General features: G+C 29.1%; 2 protein-coding genes across 5 annotated transcripts in view; one reads left to right on the top strand and one right to left on the bottom strand.

The window, feature by feature from the left end:
- Nucleotides 1–19,004, bottom strand: part of LOC107445930 (DNA-directed RNA polymerase I subunit RPA49) — a 48,315-nt gene extending 29,311 nt beyond the window's left edge. For 2 of the 4 annotated variants that reach the window (XR_015430432.1, XM_071187952.2), the window contains exons 1-5: nucleotides 18,769–18,891; nucleotides 18,379–18,493; nucleotides 10,941–11,038; nucleotides 7,535–7,608; nucleotides 2,784–2,869 (exon numbers count right to left, since the gene is read on the bottom strand). Coding sequence is in view for 3 of the 4 variants with exons in the window: in XM_071187952.2 (XP_071044053.2) it covers nucleotides 2,784–2,869; nucleotides 7,535–7,608; nucleotides 10,941–11,038; nucleotides 18,379–18,466 (346 nt within the window). In the remaining variant the exon portion in view is untranslated. Of the gene's footprint in view, nucleotides 1–2,783; nucleotides 2,870–7,534; nucleotides 7,609–10,940; nucleotides 11,039–18,378; nucleotides 18,494–18,762 lie in introns of all 4 variants that reach the window. The other 2 variants (XM_071187949.2, XM_087155008.1) reach the window with 2 other exon arrangements.
- Nucleotides 19,005–19,028: 24 nt separating this feature from the next.
- On the top strand, nucleotides 19,029–20,343 carry LOC107445932 (YEATS domain-containing protein 4). Its single transcript, XM_043050339.3, has one exon. The coding sequence runs from the start codon at nucleotides 19,141–19,143 to the stop codon at nucleotides 19,858–19,860; it is 720 nt and encodes a 239-aa protein (XP_042906273.1). The 5' UTR covers nucleotides 19,029–19,140; the 3' UTR covers nucleotides 19,861–20,343.
- The last annotated feature ends 777 nt before the right edge of the window (nucleotides 20,344–21,120 follow it).

Raw genomic sequence — 21,120 nt, forward strand, 5'->3', positions numbered from 1 at the left:
TCAGCCCAATGTTTTGAATGAAAGAAATGGTCAAATGCTGACCCCCTACAGTTTCCCTAAATGGTCAACTCACTAAAAGGGTTTAGATTAGCTTTTTACATATTTCATCAAGCAAGTGAAATTTTAACATACATTGCAAAAATGACAGAAAATTTTCTGAATTTTTTTTTTCTATTCAACTTATGAGGACTTTAGAATAGAGTTTCATAATACTCCTAGATAAAATTGACTTATTTCAGTGGTCAAGTTACAAAGGTTTTGATTCTTTATATTATATAGGAAAAATTCCGTTCTTGATAATTGAGGTCAACTTATGCAGGTGTCCAACTTGCAAGGGTGGTCAACTTGGCAGGTTTCACTGTAAATGGGATATGATTTCCAAATAAAACAAAATGCAATTTCATTTAAAAGGAAAAAACATAATACATTATACAGGGTGTTTATAAAGTCCTGGACCCATTTTGATGTTTAATAACTAATAAAATATTAAAGATAGATTGAAATTAATAACATAAATGGTTAGGTAGACTCAAAAAGTTTCATGACCCTTGTCAATAAACTTCCACGGGTGCCCCCTTTGTCGCATGAAGAATATCAAGTCGATAGTCAATTTCACGCCAGGTAGCAGCAAGCATCCACAGAGGCTATTGCGGTTGTAATTCTGGCTTTTAGGTCATCAATGTTCGACACGATCCTCCTGTAAACATTGTCCTTCATGAATTCCCAAAGAAAAAAGTCCAGCGGCGTTATATCAGGTGATCTGAGTGGCCAAGGAATTGGACCTCCTCGCCCAATCCATCTTCCTGGAAAATGGTCATTCAAAGAACTACGAACGATGATACCCCAATGAGGTGGGGCACCATCTTGTTGCAAAAAGACATGTGGCTGAAGCTCTTCTAGTTGAGGAAATACGAAGTTTTCCAACATGTCTAAGTATACGACTAATGAAACCGTCTTTTCTGTAAAAAAGAAAGGCCCAATGACTCGGTCATGCATTAGTCCACACCACACATTAGCCTTTGGGGAATCCCTTTGTGTCTCATGGTATTCATGGGGGTTTTCAGATTCCCATTACGGCAATTAACAATGCCAGAAACATGAAAGGATTCTTCGTCAGAGAACATTATGCGCTTCAGAAAATCAGCAGCATCTTCTATCCTTCCCTACCATATCTGTTGCAAACGCCATCCCCCTAGGCCTATCGTACGGTTCCAAACCTTGAACAATTTGAATTTTGTATGCATACAGTCTTAATTGTTTCTTAATAACCTTGTACCCCGTCGAAATTGGCATATCCAATTCTCTTGCCGCTGATCTCATAAATCTTCTAGGATTGTCTAGAAATGTCTGTCTGACACGCTCAACGTCAAAACCACTTGCGCAGGGACGTTTGGAACGTTTCTTATCTGCGATACTTCCAGTTTCCAGAAAATTCTTTTCTCACCGCAAAATGCTGCTTCTGGATGGAAGATCTTTTTGGTAAATTCTTCTGCAATTTCTCTGTGCTTGCACTGTCGATTTCGTTTCTATGAATCACCATAAAATCTGAGCATTCTCTTGTGGTGTATGCATTCTCCTTAATATCCACTCGAATAAAACATCACATAGAAAAGTACTACATAGAACAAACACATCAAAAGTAAACATAACATTGCAATAGTTGCCAAAAACAAAGGAGAGAAAAATGCAATTAATAAGCAGATGATATTTAGACTGGAAAATGAAATTATCTGAAATTAACCGCATGCGCAGACGATATTAACAAAAGTAAAGATATTCAAACCTGAAAAGGAAAATATATGAGTTATTCCATCAATAAATGCCATAAGTTTGTTTATATCTTCATTATTTTATGAGTTATTAAAGATCAAAATGGGTCCGGGAATTTATAAAACACCCTGTATATATAAAAACAAATGTGTGAAATGCCTTCACTCTTTGATTTTCATTTTGATGAAAAGAGCATTTCGATGTAAATGAAAAGAGCTCAGCAAGATCAAACGAAGAAACAAGCACCGCTTATTAGAAACCTTAATTTTGAAATTTTTATTACATTTAAATAAATAAAATCAACAGGAATATAAATTCCACACATTTTAACTCCAAAATAAATCGCCTATTACAACATAGATAGAAAATATGCAGTTTTCAAACAAGAAAAATAGGTTTAATGAATTTATTGATTCCCTTGACACACAGAGGTTTTGACACACAGAGAAATTTACAAATTTTTGGTTTCCACATGAAGATGCATTGCATGCTTCTAATTCTCAAAAATGAATAATAATCAAAATTTCACCATCTTTTTGACCAAAAGTTATGCTTAGGACAATCTAGTGTAAGAATAGTTCGTTCTGTCACTCGTTCATCATTCATAAAAATATTCAGATGTTTCAAGTTTGTTTACCAATAATACAAGAAATAGTGGTTTAAATCCTTTTCTCAAGACTTTTGCAATGCAATTTTTTATTGTGAATGAAAAAAATGATTGTTTTGAAAATAAACCAGCTTTTGGAGGGATTTCTTAGACCTAAAAGAAAATTAAGCAAAATTTTGTTCACTATATTGGAATGAACGATTCAGTTCTGACATTCTAATTTACATTAAAATAACATTGCATCTATGGAATAGCAAAAAAAAAAAAATTCCTGTATCAGGCATTGCAATGGAAGAGTCGTAATGGGAACTCTTTTAATAAGCCTAGGCTATATATTTAAGAAACTACATTTAGTATAAATTTCAAAAATAATTTTAAAAGCTTTATAGGTAAAAATATTACTTACATTTTAATATAGGTTTCAATACAAAATAGTCCACATCATATAATTTAAATCTCTGGGTTCTTTTGTTTAAAACTGCAATTTTCAATCTATAGTAAAAACAATTGTGATTTAAATTCATAATAATGCTACAGTTTCAAATGCAAACTAGGTCTAAACTAAGTGATATTATCTCAAAGTTATTGAATATATATTAGACATAGTAAACCTATAACACACAGTTTCACTTTTTAACATTCTTTAGTACAGATTTTTACATAGCAATGGAAGTTTGCTGAGTAAAACTAATATAATTATGAATAAAATTTCCCTCTTCTAAAGAAATGCTGCTTTCAGTTGCACAAAGTAAAACTCCCTTTTTAGAATATTTAAATATTGTACTTCGAAAAATAAGGGAAGCAAATAAAAAAAATAATATTTAATGAAATAATAAAAAAAAACATCTTGCACTCAAGTAGCATCCCTAAATTTGAATTGAGAAATATGTCTATTTTTAAAAATAAGTAAATTTCAATATTTATAAATAAAACATAAAACAACACATTTTTAATTATAGTTTACATGAAATATAGCAGAGAAACACAATAAGGAACAGAGTGAAGTATAATAAAAAGAAAGAGGGACATAGTACACTTCTTCTTGATTTTCGAAACAATATTAAGTGAAAATTCTGCAATTGAATATAAAAAATAAAAATTCAGACATGAAAATTTTTAAATGGTATCCTTTAAAATGCAGACTAACTTTTATAAATTTTTCCCGTCCTTTAGAAAAAACAAATAGTGAAATATTTCTCAATGTCATTATCTTCTGACTTCAGTTTAATACAAACAAACGATATGATGGCTGAAACTAAAGTGAACCTTTGGCATTCATGGGCCTTGTATTGTTTCAAAATAAAAATCAGAACAACATTTTACAAAAAGAATCAGGTCATTTTTTGGCATACTGGTAAATTTCAAGAAAGGGGGGGGGGGAAAGAGCTAAAAATAATTCAATCCAATGCTCTATAAATTTCATTTTGCACAGCATATTTCTTTGACTGCAACTAAGAAAAAAAACATAGGCAATATATAGTGTTCTAGAATTAAAAATTATGATAACAAATTGGTGAAAATTGATTTCTAAAAATGGTATAATTTTGCGCCTCGGATCAACAACAACAAAAAAAATAAATTTGCAATGAACTTTAAATTTGTTTTTGTCATAAAAACATAGGGAAACTATAGTACAATAAATGAAACCAAATTAACTCACAGTTATTTCTATGCTAACAAAAGTCTTAAGCCAACAACACTGAAATCCTACAAACAACTTTATTTACAAATAATTTTATATATAAAATAATAGTTAATTTATAATAGACAATAAATAAATAAAGTTACCATGTTTTCTAGGATGGGAGACACAACAAATCAATACAGCAGTATTTAGTTTTTATATTAGGCTTATTTTCGAGTTTACCAAGTACATAATTACAGATTTTTTTTTAAAATTTCATTTTAAAAAAATGAAATTGTAATGTAGGATAAATCACAAGGCTTCATTTCTTTAAAATTGTCGGTAAGTTTTTTTAAATCAGTTTTTATGATGATTTTTTACAGTCCTTTTATTCAACTTTTATTATTTAACAAAGAAATTAAGCGTATTAATGACACTGCTATTAAAATACCAGTCTTTTTAAATCAAAATAATAAAGTTGAAATTATTATAGACAGAACTCTGCAAAAGGGAAAGAATTTGCTCTTCTTCAGAAGCTTATGAAGTTTAAAAAAGCACATAATGCGTGTGAACAATGGCTAATGATGAAAAGGATGAGGAATAGGGAAATAGTGATGAGGTTTAGTGTAAAATGAAAAAATTTAAAATGATTCTGCAAGAATTCTTTTTACCAACACAGATTTAGCAATAACCATGATACACTTAACTTTCTGAATAAGGTATTGACAATGATTGATCTAGCTTTTCTTATTTCTTTTCTACTATATATATATATATATATATATATATATATATATATATATATATATATATATATATATATATATATATATATATATATAAGGATACCCTAATAACAAGGTTTAATGCCGTGTGTATTTTTTAGAATAATTGCAATGATATTGAAAAAATTAAATAATCTACAAAAGCTAGTTACAATTATATTTATTTAAACTTTAAAAAATACTTTCTTCCAATATAAAAAAAAATATGAAAACATTTGATATACAATGTATACATAATTCTAAATGTAGCTACAGAAAAATGAGTATGTTTTTCCTTTTTACAGAGACATTCAAGTAGTCATATGATTCAAAATAGGTGCTCTTAGTCCTACCTCACTTTTTCAGATGGTTCGATTGTTAAGTTTACTCCTCCTAACACCTCCCTATCTCTAGATGGGAAACATGGTAATACCTCCTTGAAAGTAAACCCCCCACTAAGCACAGAAAGAAAAACAGCAATGCATAAGACATGAGACTCTGTGGAGCTGACATTCACAATTGATAATCTGTCAGATGTCTGAAGAAATGTTTCATTTATATGAACACCTCAATGACTAGATTTCTGTTATCTTTTTTTAGACCCAGCTGTGTTGAATATAATCCCCAAATTGATAATAAGTAAAAAGCAATTTTCCATGGGGGAAGAAATTGAGAGCATTTAAGGCACATCAGCTTGTGGGACCTCATAACCAAGTATTATCCAGATGAAAAGATCAAAAGATGTCACAGTCTGAAATATTTCACATGAGCAGTATCATTTTCTTTCCTTTCTTTGCAAAGATAAAGGAAGGTGAGAAGAGAATATATATATGTATACAATCAGATCTCGATATAAGGTCATCCCCGCATATAAGGTCACCCCGCATATAAGGTCACTTTTCCAAAGTCCTGGCTCACTGAATAGGAATTCTTTGTTATAGATTATCGGATATATGGTCAAGTTTTAAAAATTATTATCGCATATAAGGTCATTTTTATTCAATTACCCCTCTCGAATTCTAGGAAAATGTTGCAGCCAACGAACAAGCTACAATTTCTGAAATTGTTTCACAAGTTGTGGACAGTGGTCTTGAGACTGTAGCTGTAAACCAAGTGGAAGCCTTCAATGCAATAAATGTCATACGAATTTTTTTTACAAACCATGAGGGAGCTGGGAAACATATTGAGAAGCTAAAAAATCTAGAAAACATTGTTCGAATAATGAAACCAAAAGCGAGACAGACCTGCATGAATGATTATTTTAAATAAGGTAAGATGTAATGTATGTATGTACACTTTGAGGAAATTTGCTTTACTTTAAGTACATTTTTTAAAAGAAATCTAACTTTCGTTAATTCTTTACTAATTCTGTTAAAATTTATTGACTTAAATATTTAATTTATCGTTTTCGCTTGTAATACCATTTTTAAAAAGTCATAATGTGTACTATTTACGTGCTTATTTACGAACTGTCAATGAATTGGTTAAAAGGTCACCCCGCTTAGAAGGTCACTTTTGCGACGTCCCTTAGGGTGACCTTATATCGAGGTCTGACTGTATATATATATATTTAAATCATGATAAGCTGTACAATATATGTAAGAACTTGGTCTATTTTAATTTTAGTAAGCTTTGTAATAAAGCATGTTTTTTCCAAGGGTTTAACTTCAAGACCAGATCAATTTCTTCGAAGAAGTTTTAAGACAAATGTGAAAACCTGTTAACATCATCATGTTAAGAATGAGCATTACTTAGTCTTTTTAATTATTCTGAAATCTTCAAAAAATGTTTGGTCCAAAAAAGCAGTGAGCATATATTGAAATGAATTTCTAGAACATATAATGTGCAACTTATTCATTTATTTGTATGAATTTAGTTAGCTTTGAAAACAAACAGCAAAAGCAAAAATAAATTTTTTAAAAAACTGGAATACAGACTACATTACTGAATGATAATAATAATTTAGAGTCAGTAGGAAAGTTCAAAGTTTTATAAAGTAAAACTACATTAGGGTAGGACCTCATTAGGGGATTTATATATTCCATGCAACAGCAAGTTTCTTTAACAGATTCAACATTACATGTTCTTACAGGAGATGAAAACTAGCTTTTCATACTTGTTGCATTAGGTTAAGGAAGTTAATTATTAGTTAAATAGAGGTCATAATATGTTTAAGTAGTAAGAGTAAGTAAATCTGCTAAGACACTGAACGAATTGAAAAAAAAAAAGTTTTAATAAAAAATACAGCATTTTGCTCTCTGAAAGTCAATTTCCTACAAACAAATAATTTTGAAACCATCTAAAATGAAAGGCAGGTTGATTGATATTGAAAGCATGAGAAAACAAGACATTTTGGAGATATATGTGGTCGGACATATGAGCTCAAGGGTACAAAAAGGATTAGTAAGTATAATGCAATTTCTCTAAGATACTTTTAATAAGTAACTAAGTAACCAAAAACTAAAACTCAGCGGCGCGACAGCCCAAAGAGGGCCAAGGTCTACTGTGCCCATCTCAGTTTTCTTGACCTTTGGGCTCTGGGGTGCAGGAGCAGATGTTCCGGTTAGGTGGTCAGCCAAACGTGAAACCCCCAGTGTTTAGTTCCCAAGCATGCTTGGTACTGATTTATCGACCCACTGAATGGATGAACGGCTGAGTCAACCTCGCCCGGCTCGAGGATAGAACCAGGGACCTGTGGCACGACAGCGCGAAGCGCTACCGCTCAGCCACCGTGCGTCAAGTAACCAAAGCTTTACATAAAAAACTTACACAGAAGAGGTGACTTGAAACATGCTTCGATCATAGTTGGTTCCAGAATACATCAGATGATCAGTTGAAGCAACCTAAGTGACACCCACTTTAGTTATTACAGATACAGGATGTTCTAAATTACGTTAACTTATTTGAAAAATTTATAACAAGAAAACATTTGAGCTTAAAACACTATGCTGGCAGTGAATTCATGTGACGGCACATAAATTTTTTCCCCAGAGCTTTTGATTTTAATATTAAAAAATTTCAAACACTGCTATTCCCTTTTACTGTTCTTTACTAATTTCATCCTTGGATTCAACAAATGATTACATCTAATAATGAACATTTAAAAAAAATTTTTTTTTCATTTTTATTCCTAATAGATTTTGAAACATATTGATGTAATTTTTAATTAGTTTTCTTCTGTTTAAAGGTTTAAAATCAAAAACGCTGGAAATAAAATTTATGCCCTGTCACACGAATTTGCTGTAAAAATTGTTTTCGTCTCCTTAACCATTCTACAGTAATAAATTTTTGCTAAAAGTCTAATTTAAAACCTGGTAGTAAAAAAGTTTTGATTCATCATAGTTGCATACATCTTAATAGCACTTTAATCAATCAAGTATTTTACAATTGCATAAAGTTATAGCAAAATTTCTTCTCAATACATAGCATCCTTCTTGAATAACGAAGATGAAAACTTTTTTTGTTTTAAAAACACGAGGTGAAAGGACATCTTTAGGTGCAACAGACACTCAGTCAGTTAGTAATTTTATTCAAAGAAAGTAACATTTTATTTAAAAATAATAATAAATAAAAAAACTGTGCTAAGAACACAGAAAAAAATTGTACTGTATCAAGACTTTTTGTGCATAGGGATTGTTTTTAAAACTATAACAATGTAAAAACATTTTCTCAGACCTTGAGTAGACCTTTAAATTTTCATATATTTGTGAAGAGTATTTTTGTATATATATATTTATGCTTGTGATCTAATTAAAAATTATTAGAATTTTTTTCTTCTTGTTGCTTCTTAGTTAGCTAAAACGCTTATTCTGCCTCAATAACCACATTAAAAGAGTTGTTGAAAAGACAACAGTGAAAGAAAAATAACTTTAGGGATAAGGATAAATTATGAATGGAATAAAAATGTTAAAAAGTCAGATAATAATGAAATCTGTAAATGTTTAAATATAAATAATTTAGGCAGCATTAAAAAAAAATTGCAAGCATTATTTTAAAATAAATAAATCTCTAAATAATTTTTTAAAAAAGAGTAGATGCTGTATTTTGACAGTTTAAAAATAAATAACACAGCAATAGGTATATTTGTAATAAACTATGTAAATATTTTAATAGATAATTATCACTTCTAATATAATAAGTGTGATAAAAATAAAAAGCTGAAGCGGAAATTACATTTAGTTTTTTTTTAAATAATTTCTGATGTTCCAAATCTTCAACTTCAACATGAGACTTCTAATTAGTCACTAAAGAAATTTTCAGGGTTTTACCACAATGACAGTGGAATAAGAAATAAGATACTCTATCAATATTTCATTTTAATATTATATATATTCATTTATTACGATTCCTGAAAATGCATCTGTATATGCATTTCTCTTACTCAGCAACAAAGAAAGTCCATTTTTCTCTTTTGAGTTGGCAACTAAGAATTGAAATTTCAAGTGTAAGCTGTCATAAGCATGAAAGTGTAAATGTAAATTTTTGAATGAAAATTCTTTTCTCACATGAACTATGAAAAGCTAAAACAAACAGAGTTTTAAGTTGGTTAGAATAGAAAGGTTAAAAGAGTACACCTCATGTCAGCAAACTAAGTGTTCTATGTTATGTTTTAAATTTACTTATGCAGGTTCAATAATCATAATTTTATTCATTATTCATTGGAAAATGAGTATTAACTGAACTGTTATGCATTTTAAGGATTTAATAAAAAAAAAGCTTGCTTAAAGAGGAAAAAAAAACGTTGATGACAATTATGAAAGATGCAACATTGAAAGACGTGCTGTCATATATGTTGTTTACAAAAACAGAATTGTTTTCTTTTGTAAGGTTTTCTATTTCTACCACTAGTGAGAAGCAGGTGCGGAACTCACTAGTGGTGGGAAAAGCTTTAATATCTCTGATAAAAGTATTTTCAACCCTTCATGAAAATATTTTCCTAAAATTTACTTAGACAGAATTTTAAACATTTTCTATTGCACCTGCTATTCGCAAGGGATCTTTCTGCAGCACCCAGGAAAATTTCTCTTTAGACAAGTCTGTGGCTTAGCAAGAATAGAAAAAATTTGCCATATGTGTGGAAATTCAAGAAAATTTTTACTAAACTTTGCTCCATTACATGATAAAAAAAAAATTCCAAATAGATGGCTCTTTGACAAAATGTTTACACAATCACAGCATCACAGATAGTTAGTAATTAAGAAATATATCACAGACAGTTAGTATTAAAGAAAACAACAATCTGAATAAAAATAACATTTTTAAATCAAAAATTATTAAGTTTTAAAAATTAATTATGAAAAACTGCATTATAAATGTCCTTAAGAAGTGCTAAAAATACTGCTGAGGAGAAATATAATCAGCAAAATTTAGATATTTTAACAAAAAGTGAATTGGCATTGAAAAATGTATTTAAGTACCTGCTTAACAACAGAACAGATACAATGTACTATTATCATAATGTAAAATGTTAGTATTTTATTCTTATTTTAGTAGAAGGACAAATTTATTTACATCACACTAAAGATGCACAATGGACTATTGACGTCAATCTGGAAAACAACCCTGAGGTTAATCCAAAGACATACGATTATAAATTTTCAGAGAGGATGTCTCCTTCACCTTGCTAGCCAGAGGAACTGTAGACGTTTAGTTGAGCACTTTATGGTAGAATATTTTAGCAAAAACCGATACCACACACCTTTGGTTACTTTCACAGGCGGATCAAAGTGGTCATTCACCAACACACTGACTACTGTCAGTGATGCTTGATTTGCGTTATCTACTAAAAAGAGTGTCTTACAATCAGTCGACAGTTGGACTATTCTTATTTGATGATCATATGCTGATAACATATTCGGTTGATGATGATTTTATATGTTATTTCTGTTAGAAGGCACTAACTAATACATGTATCACTGAATATAAAATTCCAAATATTTTTAAACCCTAACTTTGATTTTACATGAAACGTATGAAAAACAAAAATGAGAAGCTAAATTATAAATGTATTTGAAAAACATGCTATAATATCAATCTCATGTATAAACTAAGTACTTAATTCACAAATTAATTTAGAGTATAGAACTATAAATGTATTATAATTATAAACAAAAAGATATAATATAATTATTTCCAAGAATCTGACCGTCCAGTTTGACAATTCAAAATAACTTACAAGAATGCGTCTACACTTCTGGTTCACAGTATTTCCTTTATACATCTCAAAGTTAACAGAACTCAGAGTTTTCCTCAAACAAGCATTAGAAAATTCCACTAAAAATAACATAAGAAACCTGATGGTTACAAAAGAAATGCATTACATTAAAAACATATTCCATGCTGAAACTGTGTTTCATAATACACAAATAAATAGAAGATGTATATGTATTGGCCCACACAAAAGGCACTGAATTTCAAAACTAGCACTACTTATTTTTCACTACAAATTTCAATCAAACTGCTAAATAACCAATAATAGTTAAGTGTAAAAAATCTGTTTTCCATACACAATATTTTCAAGAAACAGTGCCACACTATAATAAAAATGTTTAGAAAAATTATTATAGTTATCCATAAAATGTCAACTAGTAAATATAAATTATTACTATAAAAATAATAAAGATAAATTTTAAGAAAATAAAACTGCTAACTCTCAGTAATTATCATCTGCTAAAACTCTTTAACAAAATATACATGACAAAGATGCAAAATAGTTTTTATACATATATTTACACATAAGATCTATTCATAATTCCTTTTTACTTAATATTTGTTTGTTACACTTGTAACATTTTTGCTTTAAAACATTCATTAATTCTGCCTGGTCATTATTAAATAAGCATAAATCAAAATGCCATCAAATGCATTCTTAGAAATTTTATCTTTTTAATTGAACTAGCAAATGATAATTGGAATAAAAAATTTCAATTCAATATTCTGCTGTTCAATAGATGAAAAACGTAAGAGAAAAGAAATTCAAAATTGAGATTTTTATACATTTGACATTTTTATATACAATGCTACATATTGCACATGACCACGCTGCATTATACATAAACTATATATTACAAAAAAAAGTTCTAAAACTTATTCTATTTTATCATTTTTCTAAAAATCTATTCTAGCACTCGTAGCATTAGAAATGGAAAGAAAATAGTTGTCAAGCTGTTTTTTTTAAAATCCAGATTGAAAAACGAAGTTTTTCAATTGCTCGGCAATATTATCATTTGCAAATTCATCTTCCCCATACATTTTTTTTTGTTGCTCAACAAGCTTTCTCTTATCATGCTCATTACTAATTTAGTATCTTTTCATACAAAGTAATCCCTTCAAGCACTACCACCATTTTTTTTTTAAACATCTTTAACATTGCTTCAAATGAAAACCCTTAAGCTACATTGAGAGAAATCCACAGAAAAAGAAAAATGGTAAATCTAAACTAAAATGAAACAAAGGATTAATAGTATTAAGCTTAGATTTTATTTATTGAAAGAAAAAGAAAATTAATGAAATTTTTTTAAAGCTAATAAAATCATTTAACGTAAAGAGGTAGGAAAAAACTGACTATTTATATAAGTAGGGCTTCCTCAACTGTCAAATGAATCTTAAAATCTCAACATAAAAAATTAAATAATCTGCAGGAATATAACTAAGGCAAACTGGAAATATCTGTGTATTGACTGCAGCTAATCTAAATTTTAATTTAAATGAAGTGAATGATTTCAAAACATTCTGACGGATATTTATTCAAAGACAGAATAAATTTTAAATTTTTAAAGAGATTTGACAAAAGTTCTAGTTCAATGAATTCTGACAAGCTCAGACTTTATTTTTAATGAAAAAAAATGTTCTCATTAATTCTTTGTAATTTAAAATAAAAATTTCGAACAAACTTCTGAAAATTTGTTAGGTCAATTCCTCAGAACCCAGTTTTTATCCTAGAATAAATACCATGTCATGTACTTCAAAAAATAATTTTAAAAAAAGCTTCTTTTTGGATCAAAAGTTCATCCAAAGTGTTAGTTTTTTTTTTAGTACAATATTAGTACAATAAGTTTTTTAAAATAAAGTTTATGTAAGAAAAAAATTCCTTAGAATTTACACAATTCTTGAATAAATGAGCATGTGTGTAATAAAATTATAGAACTCAAATTATATTGAAATAATAATAAATAATTATTTGAATTAAATTTAAGTTCAGACTTATAAATTTAAGGAATTCAAACTAAAAAATACACAAATTGATATATATATACACTACCGGTCAAAAGTTTGCGAAAATTTTGAAATCTACAAAAAAAAGTTCTAAATTCAAATGTTCATAGAACTGCGAAAAATCATTCAAATGGCATGAAAATTTGATATGTTCTAATGTGAACTCTTTACAGTTAGTTACATATGATCAAATTGCAATACTTTGTTTTTTGCGAACTGAATCCACCTTTTCATCATGAGTTGTTTCTATGGTGAAAAAAGTTGTTAAGTTTGAACACTTGCCAAACTTGCAAAAAAATTTTTTTGTACTTTCTGTTAATAGAAAATAGTTATTTGAACAGTTCTATGTAAGTCCTCAAAATTTCAAATCGATTTAATTTTTTTTGACGAAGTTATAGAATTTTGAAAAACATGTGTACTTTTCTCGATTTTTAAGCATTCCACATTTGCGGTCCTTTGGTCTATACATCTTCGACCAAAGAACTTTTTAAATTTAATGTTTTCTATATTTTCAAATAATTAATATTGATTATAAAACAAATATTCTTATTTATTATTGTAATTATTGTTACTACAAGGAACTTATTATGAATATAATTAAAACAATATCTCATAGATGTCACATTTCATCTAAAATTTGTTTGTTCTTGCAAACGATGCTCTGATATTTGAATCGAAGTCAGTTATGGGACATTTTACAACAGGAATGGAATTCTATATCACTTGAAGTGATTAATGGTTTATTAGAACGAATGCTATGCATATGTAAGGCTATAATAAAAGCAAAAGGTGGATGGTTCGAGGAATCTAAGATTTAAATGTTAATTTATTTAATTACAAAATACGAATAAGAATATGTTAAATATTTGACCTGTTGTAAATAAAATAGTTTAATAAAAATGCAAATTTTTTATACTATTGTTATTATTTTTTTAGAATTATTTATGAAATTATTGTTATAACTTTTTAATTTAATTTAATATAAAGTAAAAATATCACAACAAAACTAATACAGGTAAGCAATAAATATAAACAATAAATATAAACAATAATAATTACAATAATGAATAAGAGTATTTGTTTTATGATAAATATTAATTATTTGAAAATATAGAAACATAAAAATTAAAAAGTTCTTTGATAGAAGATGTATAGACCAGAAGACTGCATATGTGGAATGCTCAAAAATCGAGAGAAGTACACATGTTTTTCAAAATTCTATAACTTCGTCAAAAAAAATCGAATCGATTTGAAATTTTGAGGGCTTACATAGAACTGTTCAAATAACTATTTTCTATTAACAGAAAGTACAAAAAATATTTTTTGCAAGTTTGGCAAGTGTTCAAACTTAACAACTTTTTTCACCATAAAAACAATCCGTGATGAAAAGCTGGATTCAGTTCGCAAAAAACAAAGTATTGCAATTTGATCATATGTAACTAACAGTAGAGGGTTCACTTCAGAACATATCAAATTTTCATGCCATTTGAATGATTTTTCTCAGTTCTATGAACATTTGAATTTAGGCCTTTTCTTTGCAGATTTAAAAATTTTCGCAAACTTTTGACCGGTAGTGTATTTTTAACAAGAAAATTCGACAAAAAGCAACACATTTTTGAACACAATATTTAGTAGGAATTGTTTTACACCAAAAATAACTGCCCAATAGCTGCCTGAATATCCTCTAAAGCCTTATTCGCACAGTCAGACATAGTCTGCTCTTCTGAATATAGTTAATAACTACAAAGATTGAGAATCAATTAAAAAAATTATACATTGAGATCAGATAATTATTGGTAAAAGCACTTAATCTAAAAATTTTATCTTTACTTAATCTAAAAAATCTGCCCAAATTTGTAACATAATAGAAATAAAATCAAGTTTTTAACAGATAAATATCTGACCCAAACAAAATTTTTTATGACAAATTTTTCAAATAAATTTAAAACTTAGGCATTAGGCAAATGAAATTTGAGTATTCTTTATGTTTAAGGAAAACTTAAAATACTTTGTTGAAAATAACATATTTTTTACCATAAAAATAAAAAACAATTAAGATAAGAGAGATCAAAGTGGTTCAGGGACTGAGCCTCTCAATAAGGTGGCCCATGTTCAAATCCCAGTCATGATTGGTTGATATGGCAGACAGAAAATGGGTTAGAATACCCTTTTTGGCAGGCGAGCTATGGGAGATTTGTGTGGTTTTCCTATTTATGTAATGCAAATGACAGTTTGTCCCCACCAAACTCTACCTCAAGGGCTAGTTAGTCTCGATGCTTGATCCAGGAGTTTCCTTGTCTTCTGGATGGAGATTAAAAATTATAAGATAGTTGAATAATGAAGTCCAAATTGGCTCGGCTCTTCAATGCTAGTCATAAAACAAAACAATTACTATAAGAATTTCTACTTGTATTTACCAGTGTTCTCCTTAAGCGTTTTTAAAAGGGCAGCCCGCGCCCATGGCCGGATTAACCTATAGGCACACTAGGCACGTGCCTAGGGCCTACGAAATTCAGGGGCCTACGAAAAACTTGGGAGAAAAAAATTTTTTAAAAAAATCAAACGTAGTGGAATCAGAAAAACAGTTTTGTTTTTCTGATTCGACTGCGTTTGATTTTTTTTTCTTTTCACGATAAATTTCGCACTCAATAAATTCTTTTTATTCCTAAATTTTATCATTAGTTTTTTTTTTTTTAAATTCCATTGATCTTGCCTTGTTCCGGGTTTTAATATTTATGCTAGTGCCTTTTTTAACTATCGTTTCGGTTCGATAATTTTCAAGTGTTTTGATTTAGATTAATAAGTTTTCCTTTTATTTTATTGCCCCCCCCCCCCCCCGTTTAATTAGGTATGAAATATATTGCGTTATTTAATCATTGGTTTTGTTTATATAAGTTAATTTAGGAATTGTAATTATTTTTAAATTATAAATATGAGAATTTTGTATTTTTTAAACTTGTTTTTCTTGTCTAAACTTGTAAATTTTTTATTCTTTCAAATGTTATATTTCTACCATTTTTTTTTTCTCTTTAAAGTTAGGAGTACCTTTCTATTTTCTCTTACTTTATGCATTACACTTGTCGGTATTGCAGATAAAGTACGATAAACAAATTCGTAAATTAAAATCCATATTAATAAAAGTCTAAAACGAAAAATATGCAAGAAAATTTCAGCATATATCTTGAAAAGAGGGGAGGAGTGGGGGAAGGAGGGGAGGGCCCAAAAACGGCTATGCCTAGGGCCTACGAAAGGTATAATCCGGCTCTGTGCCTAGGGCCTACGAAATGTATAATCCAGCTCTGCCCGCGCCACTTGCCCTTTAATCTCTGTAAATGCACCCTCTTTGCCCTTTTTGTAAAAATAAGCCGCCATTTCTTAAAAATGCAACCTTTTTATTCGATTTTTTCAGGAAAATATTATTTTCGTAACCATTAATTTTAATGAAAAGTCCACTTCTGATTTATTTTGTGGTTGACAGTTATATAATTTTAATTTTAACTTGTTTCCTTCATTTCAGTAAGATTTTTCTTATGTTGTCTAGTTGCATAGTTAAAATTTGCATAATATGGCCCCAGGGATATTCACATCTTTTATTTGGGGGAGGGAGTATTAATAATTTAAGTTGTCATTATTTTTTTGAACAAATACCTTTTATCTAAAAATGCACCTTTAAATGTGTATTTTATCATAATTTTCAGCTTAAAATATAAATAAAATGCTTTAAGCGATTAGTCCTTTTTTAGCATAATTTTTTGAAGAGAATTCAAACACAGAGAATGTCTTTTAGCTTGACTTTGATTATTTTTCAAAAGCTTCCAAACTTTTTGTTATTTTGATAATGAGTGAAAATTATTTTGTGAAATATACACATAAAATAGCATAAGAAGGCAATTTAAAAATTGAGGATCAAATTCAGTTATGACAAAACATTACATATTTTGATAAATTTTAACAGTGGTGAGTTAACTTTCACAACCCAAAGTGCCCTTTCCTGAGACGAAGCACCCATCTCTTTTTATTCTTAGGAAGAACTCTGCATTTACATACATATGAGTAAAATTAAATTTAAACTTTAATGAATAGGTTTATGAATAGGCAATACTTTTTTTTAAAAATTAAATTGTCTTTTTTTTTTAGCTCAATTCAGAGATTACATTACTGTAAAACACTTGAACAAGCCCCCAGATTTGATTTACCTACAGTTTCATACAACCCATCCCTCTCATAGAATAAGCATAATAAATAGAATAATAATAAAATAAGTACCCATCCATCTCCCACATACAGAGTTAAATAATACAGAAATATGCATGCACACAGAGAGCAAATACAACCATGGAAATTCTTAAACTTTGCAGATACTCTTTTAAATTAACAGGAGTGACCATAGGATTAAGGAAAACAAATATCCCGACTCAAATAAGAGTGATTCAAAAATCAAAAGTCGCGATTCATATTCACGCTTCATTAAAATTCAATATCACGATTCTTCAAGCGATTTTAAAATCAAAGATCGCGATTCGTATTTACGTAATTTTAAAATCAAACATCGAAATCACGAAATTAAAAATCCGAAATCACAATTTGTATTCATGCAGTTTTAAAATATAATATTGAGATTCAAATTCACACGATTTTGATATCAAACAACGATTTACGAAACTTAAAAGTTACACATTGCAACTTGTATTCACACGATTAAAAAATTAAATATCAGGATTCGAATTCGCGAGATTTAAAAATCAAACGGAATCATTCGTATTCACGTGCCTTTAATGTTCAATGTCAGGATTTGTATTCACACTTCTTTAAATTTTAATATTGTGAATCGTATTCACGTAATTTTAAACTCAAACATCGCGATTCGTATTAACTCGATTTTAAAATCAAACATCTCAATTCATATTCTGTCGTATTTAAAATCCAACATTTCGATTCGTTTTCATGCGATTTCAAAATCAAACATCTAGATTCGTATTCACGCGATTTTATACGCATCATTAGGAGTGGTTTAAAAAGTATTCTCTCTCAATTAGATATGGTTGTAAATAAATATATTCAAATTGAATTTTTTGGTTCTTCGTGTTTAATTTTTATTAAAGAATGTTTACTTTCTCGCTAATTGACGTTGCAATCATAATAATTTTGGAAAATAATGAAGATGAAAAGCAAGCTTCATAAAATGCAATATATTTTAATGACTTAATTTCACTTTAATTTGTTTTATACGTAATTAAAGAGAGTAACATTTCCATTTCATTAAAAAAGATTGCATTTCCATTTCATTTAACTATTCTTTTTAGAATCATCAAAATCCAAGAGTTACCATGATTGAGGCATATCTGTATATAATACTTTTATCTGCGATTTAAAATCTTATGAAAAAAAGATTATCATACCTAAGCATAAGGCTTTGTCGTTAAGTAATTCTTTTTCTTCATTGATTTGCTTCTTTTCTTTTTTAATTTCAAACTTTGACTCCATCATTATGGGTATTCACTCTATAGCTAATACCTAGAATTCGATGTTAAAAAATCTTATTATTTACATATAAAAACAAAATCATTACTTTCATCAGAAAATTATAATTCCCTGTTTAACATAAAAATGATAATAAATATTATTTAAAAGGATACACTTAAAAAATTTTTAATAAATAATAATAAAGAAATGACGCAGTGCAAAATGTAGAAATATTTTCACTAGTTCGCACGATATTTCATGCTTTTACTTAAAAAGTAATAACATAGCAGCAAATTATTAGAAAAATATATATGGAAAATCTTTACGTCTCCTGTTGAGTTTTCCTACAAACATAAAATCAAAACTAGCACTCCGGCTCCAAAAATGTAAATAAGGACCATGACGTCATGCCCACCAGTGAATGAAAAAGAAAAATAATCAGAAAGAAAAATATTGTTATTTTATTATAAAAAATGCTATTCTTTTATTCTTAAGAATTAACTTAATCAATAAAGCATTGAAGCAGAGCAGGACAACGAAGAACCTTCAAACTTCCTCAATACCCTTGATGAGCGAGATTTCCGATTGGGCAGAAATAGGCAAAATCAATCTATCGAGATTTTTCATTGTAAACAAATACTGGAAGTACCGTATGAACTCTAGTCATAGTGTAAAATTTAACTTTATAGAATAAAACAATGGAAAGTAAACCAACTGTGCCACTTACTGTCCATCAAAAAACTCCAGCTGCAAAAGCTAGTGGACAAAACAGTAAGCTTAATGCTGAACAAGAAGCCGGTGGACGATTGAAAGGTGTTCAAGTCGTAAAACCTATTGTGTACGGCAACGTTGCTTGGTATTTGGGTGAAAAACGGCAGGAAGATGGACATACTCATCAATGGAATGTTTATTTGAAAGCTTATGATCATGAGGACATGTCAGTGTATGTAAAACGTGTTCATTTTAAATTGCATGAGAGCTATGCTGATCCAAACCGAGTTTGTCATGCTCCACCCTATGGAGTGACAGAAACTGGTTGGGGAGAATTTGAAGTTGTGATCAAAATATTCTTTCAAGACAGCAATGAAAGACCCGTAACTATTTATCACTTCCTGAAGCTTTTTGATAGGGAAAAGGATGGTAATGTCAAAAATACGACAGTGCCTGTAAATTCAGAATTTTACGATGAGCTTGTGTTTTGTGATCCTACTGTTAAAATGCACAGATTATTAAGTCACCCTAAACTAAGTACTCCAGAACAACAACATAATACTGATTATGAGGGGAAAAAGGTTCAAGATTTACAAAAAGTATTAACAGCTAAGAAAAAAGTGAAACAAGAAATTGATGAATTGAAAACAAGGCTTGCAGAAGCAAAAGAAAATATCCTGAAACTGAAATCTAATGTTTCTTCATAAGTTTCCGGATACTTCATTTGTTTATGTTGGAAAATGCCACTTTTTTACTGAATCATTAACTATGGAATTTGAAACTGTTTTTCATCAATAATCTTAAAAACAAAACAAACAAAAAATTATTTCAAAATTTATTCACATGATATAGAATTTGTTGGCAATAATCTCTTTGCATTTTTATATCTGCTTTACTTTCACATTCATAAGATTTTAAAAATTTTTTTTTTTTTATTCACATGATTTTAACATCCATTGCCTTCATTTACCATGCTATTTTTTCCCCCCTCTTTTTATTGAAAACCACAGTTTATTAATTTTATACTGTTATGTACTGTTTCTTCATCATAGACAATGTTTGAGCTTGATAGTATATCTTTCATTCATTTTTTAAAAAAATCTCATTTGTTGACTGTTTCTTTTATATCATCTGCTTTGTAAGATTTTAATCTGTGTATAATAATTTTTATTAAAATTACATTGTTATTAGTTTGTTTTTGAGGTAATCTTTAATAACTTCACATAAATTTACGATTTATTATTAAACATCTTAGTGTGTAATCTTAAAGTGGTGTGAAAAATATGATATATATTTATACTCATATATAAGCATTAATCTTAATTGGGAACAAATTTGCAGTTCTATTACAAGTGGATTTCAATTTTAATAACTTACATGTTTGAAAATGTCCAGGGATGGCTTAGTGGTTAAAGCTCTGAACTGTCATTGTGACAAACTGGAGTTCGATACCCGGTGGCGGCTTGAAGCCCAGCCAGCTTCACATCAATGGATGCCAGTTTGTCTGTTAAGTAAAGGCTGCTTGTGCGCAGTGCTGACGACATTTCCACACTCATGCCGTTGGTCTCAAAATTGTAGAGCCTTAATCTCTATGACCCCCCTGACTCACAATGGATTGTTGCGGGAATGCTTTACTTTTAAATGTCTGAAAATATTTATTGAACAAACGTTAATAGGATAATTGTACCTATTTTAATGTTAAAGCGAAATGCAAAATGATTAAATATGCATACCATAAAACATGTATAGATGTTACTAGGAAATTCTGTTGCATAAATCATTATTGAGTTGAAAATTTATGAGCATTGTCTGAATGAAACCAGATTTTCTACTTGGATTTTAAACAATGGATTTACTTTACAATTTTTCTATAAAATTATAGAGTATTCTCTAATTCATTTTAAGAGGCCTGATATCAGACAAGTGACTTGCCAGGAAAGAGGGACAAAAACCAGTTTAAATAGTTT

The sequence above is a fragment of the Parasteatoda tepidariorum genome, chromosome 11, assembly GCF_982258835.1.
Source record: "Parasteatoda tepidariorum strain Cologne lab strain chromosome 11, Ptep-v5.0, whole genome shotgun sequence".
In the NCBI taxonomy this organism is placed as follows: domain Eukaryota; kingdom Metazoa; phylum Arthropoda; class Arachnida; order Araneae; family Theridiidae; genus Parasteatoda; species Parasteatoda tepidariorum.

Bases quoted from the DNA above. Each gene is read 5' to 3' on its own strand.
- LOC107445932 (XM_043050339.3), top strand. From the start codon at position 19,141: ATGGAAAGTAAACCAACTGTGCCACTTACTGTCCATCAAAAAACTCCA.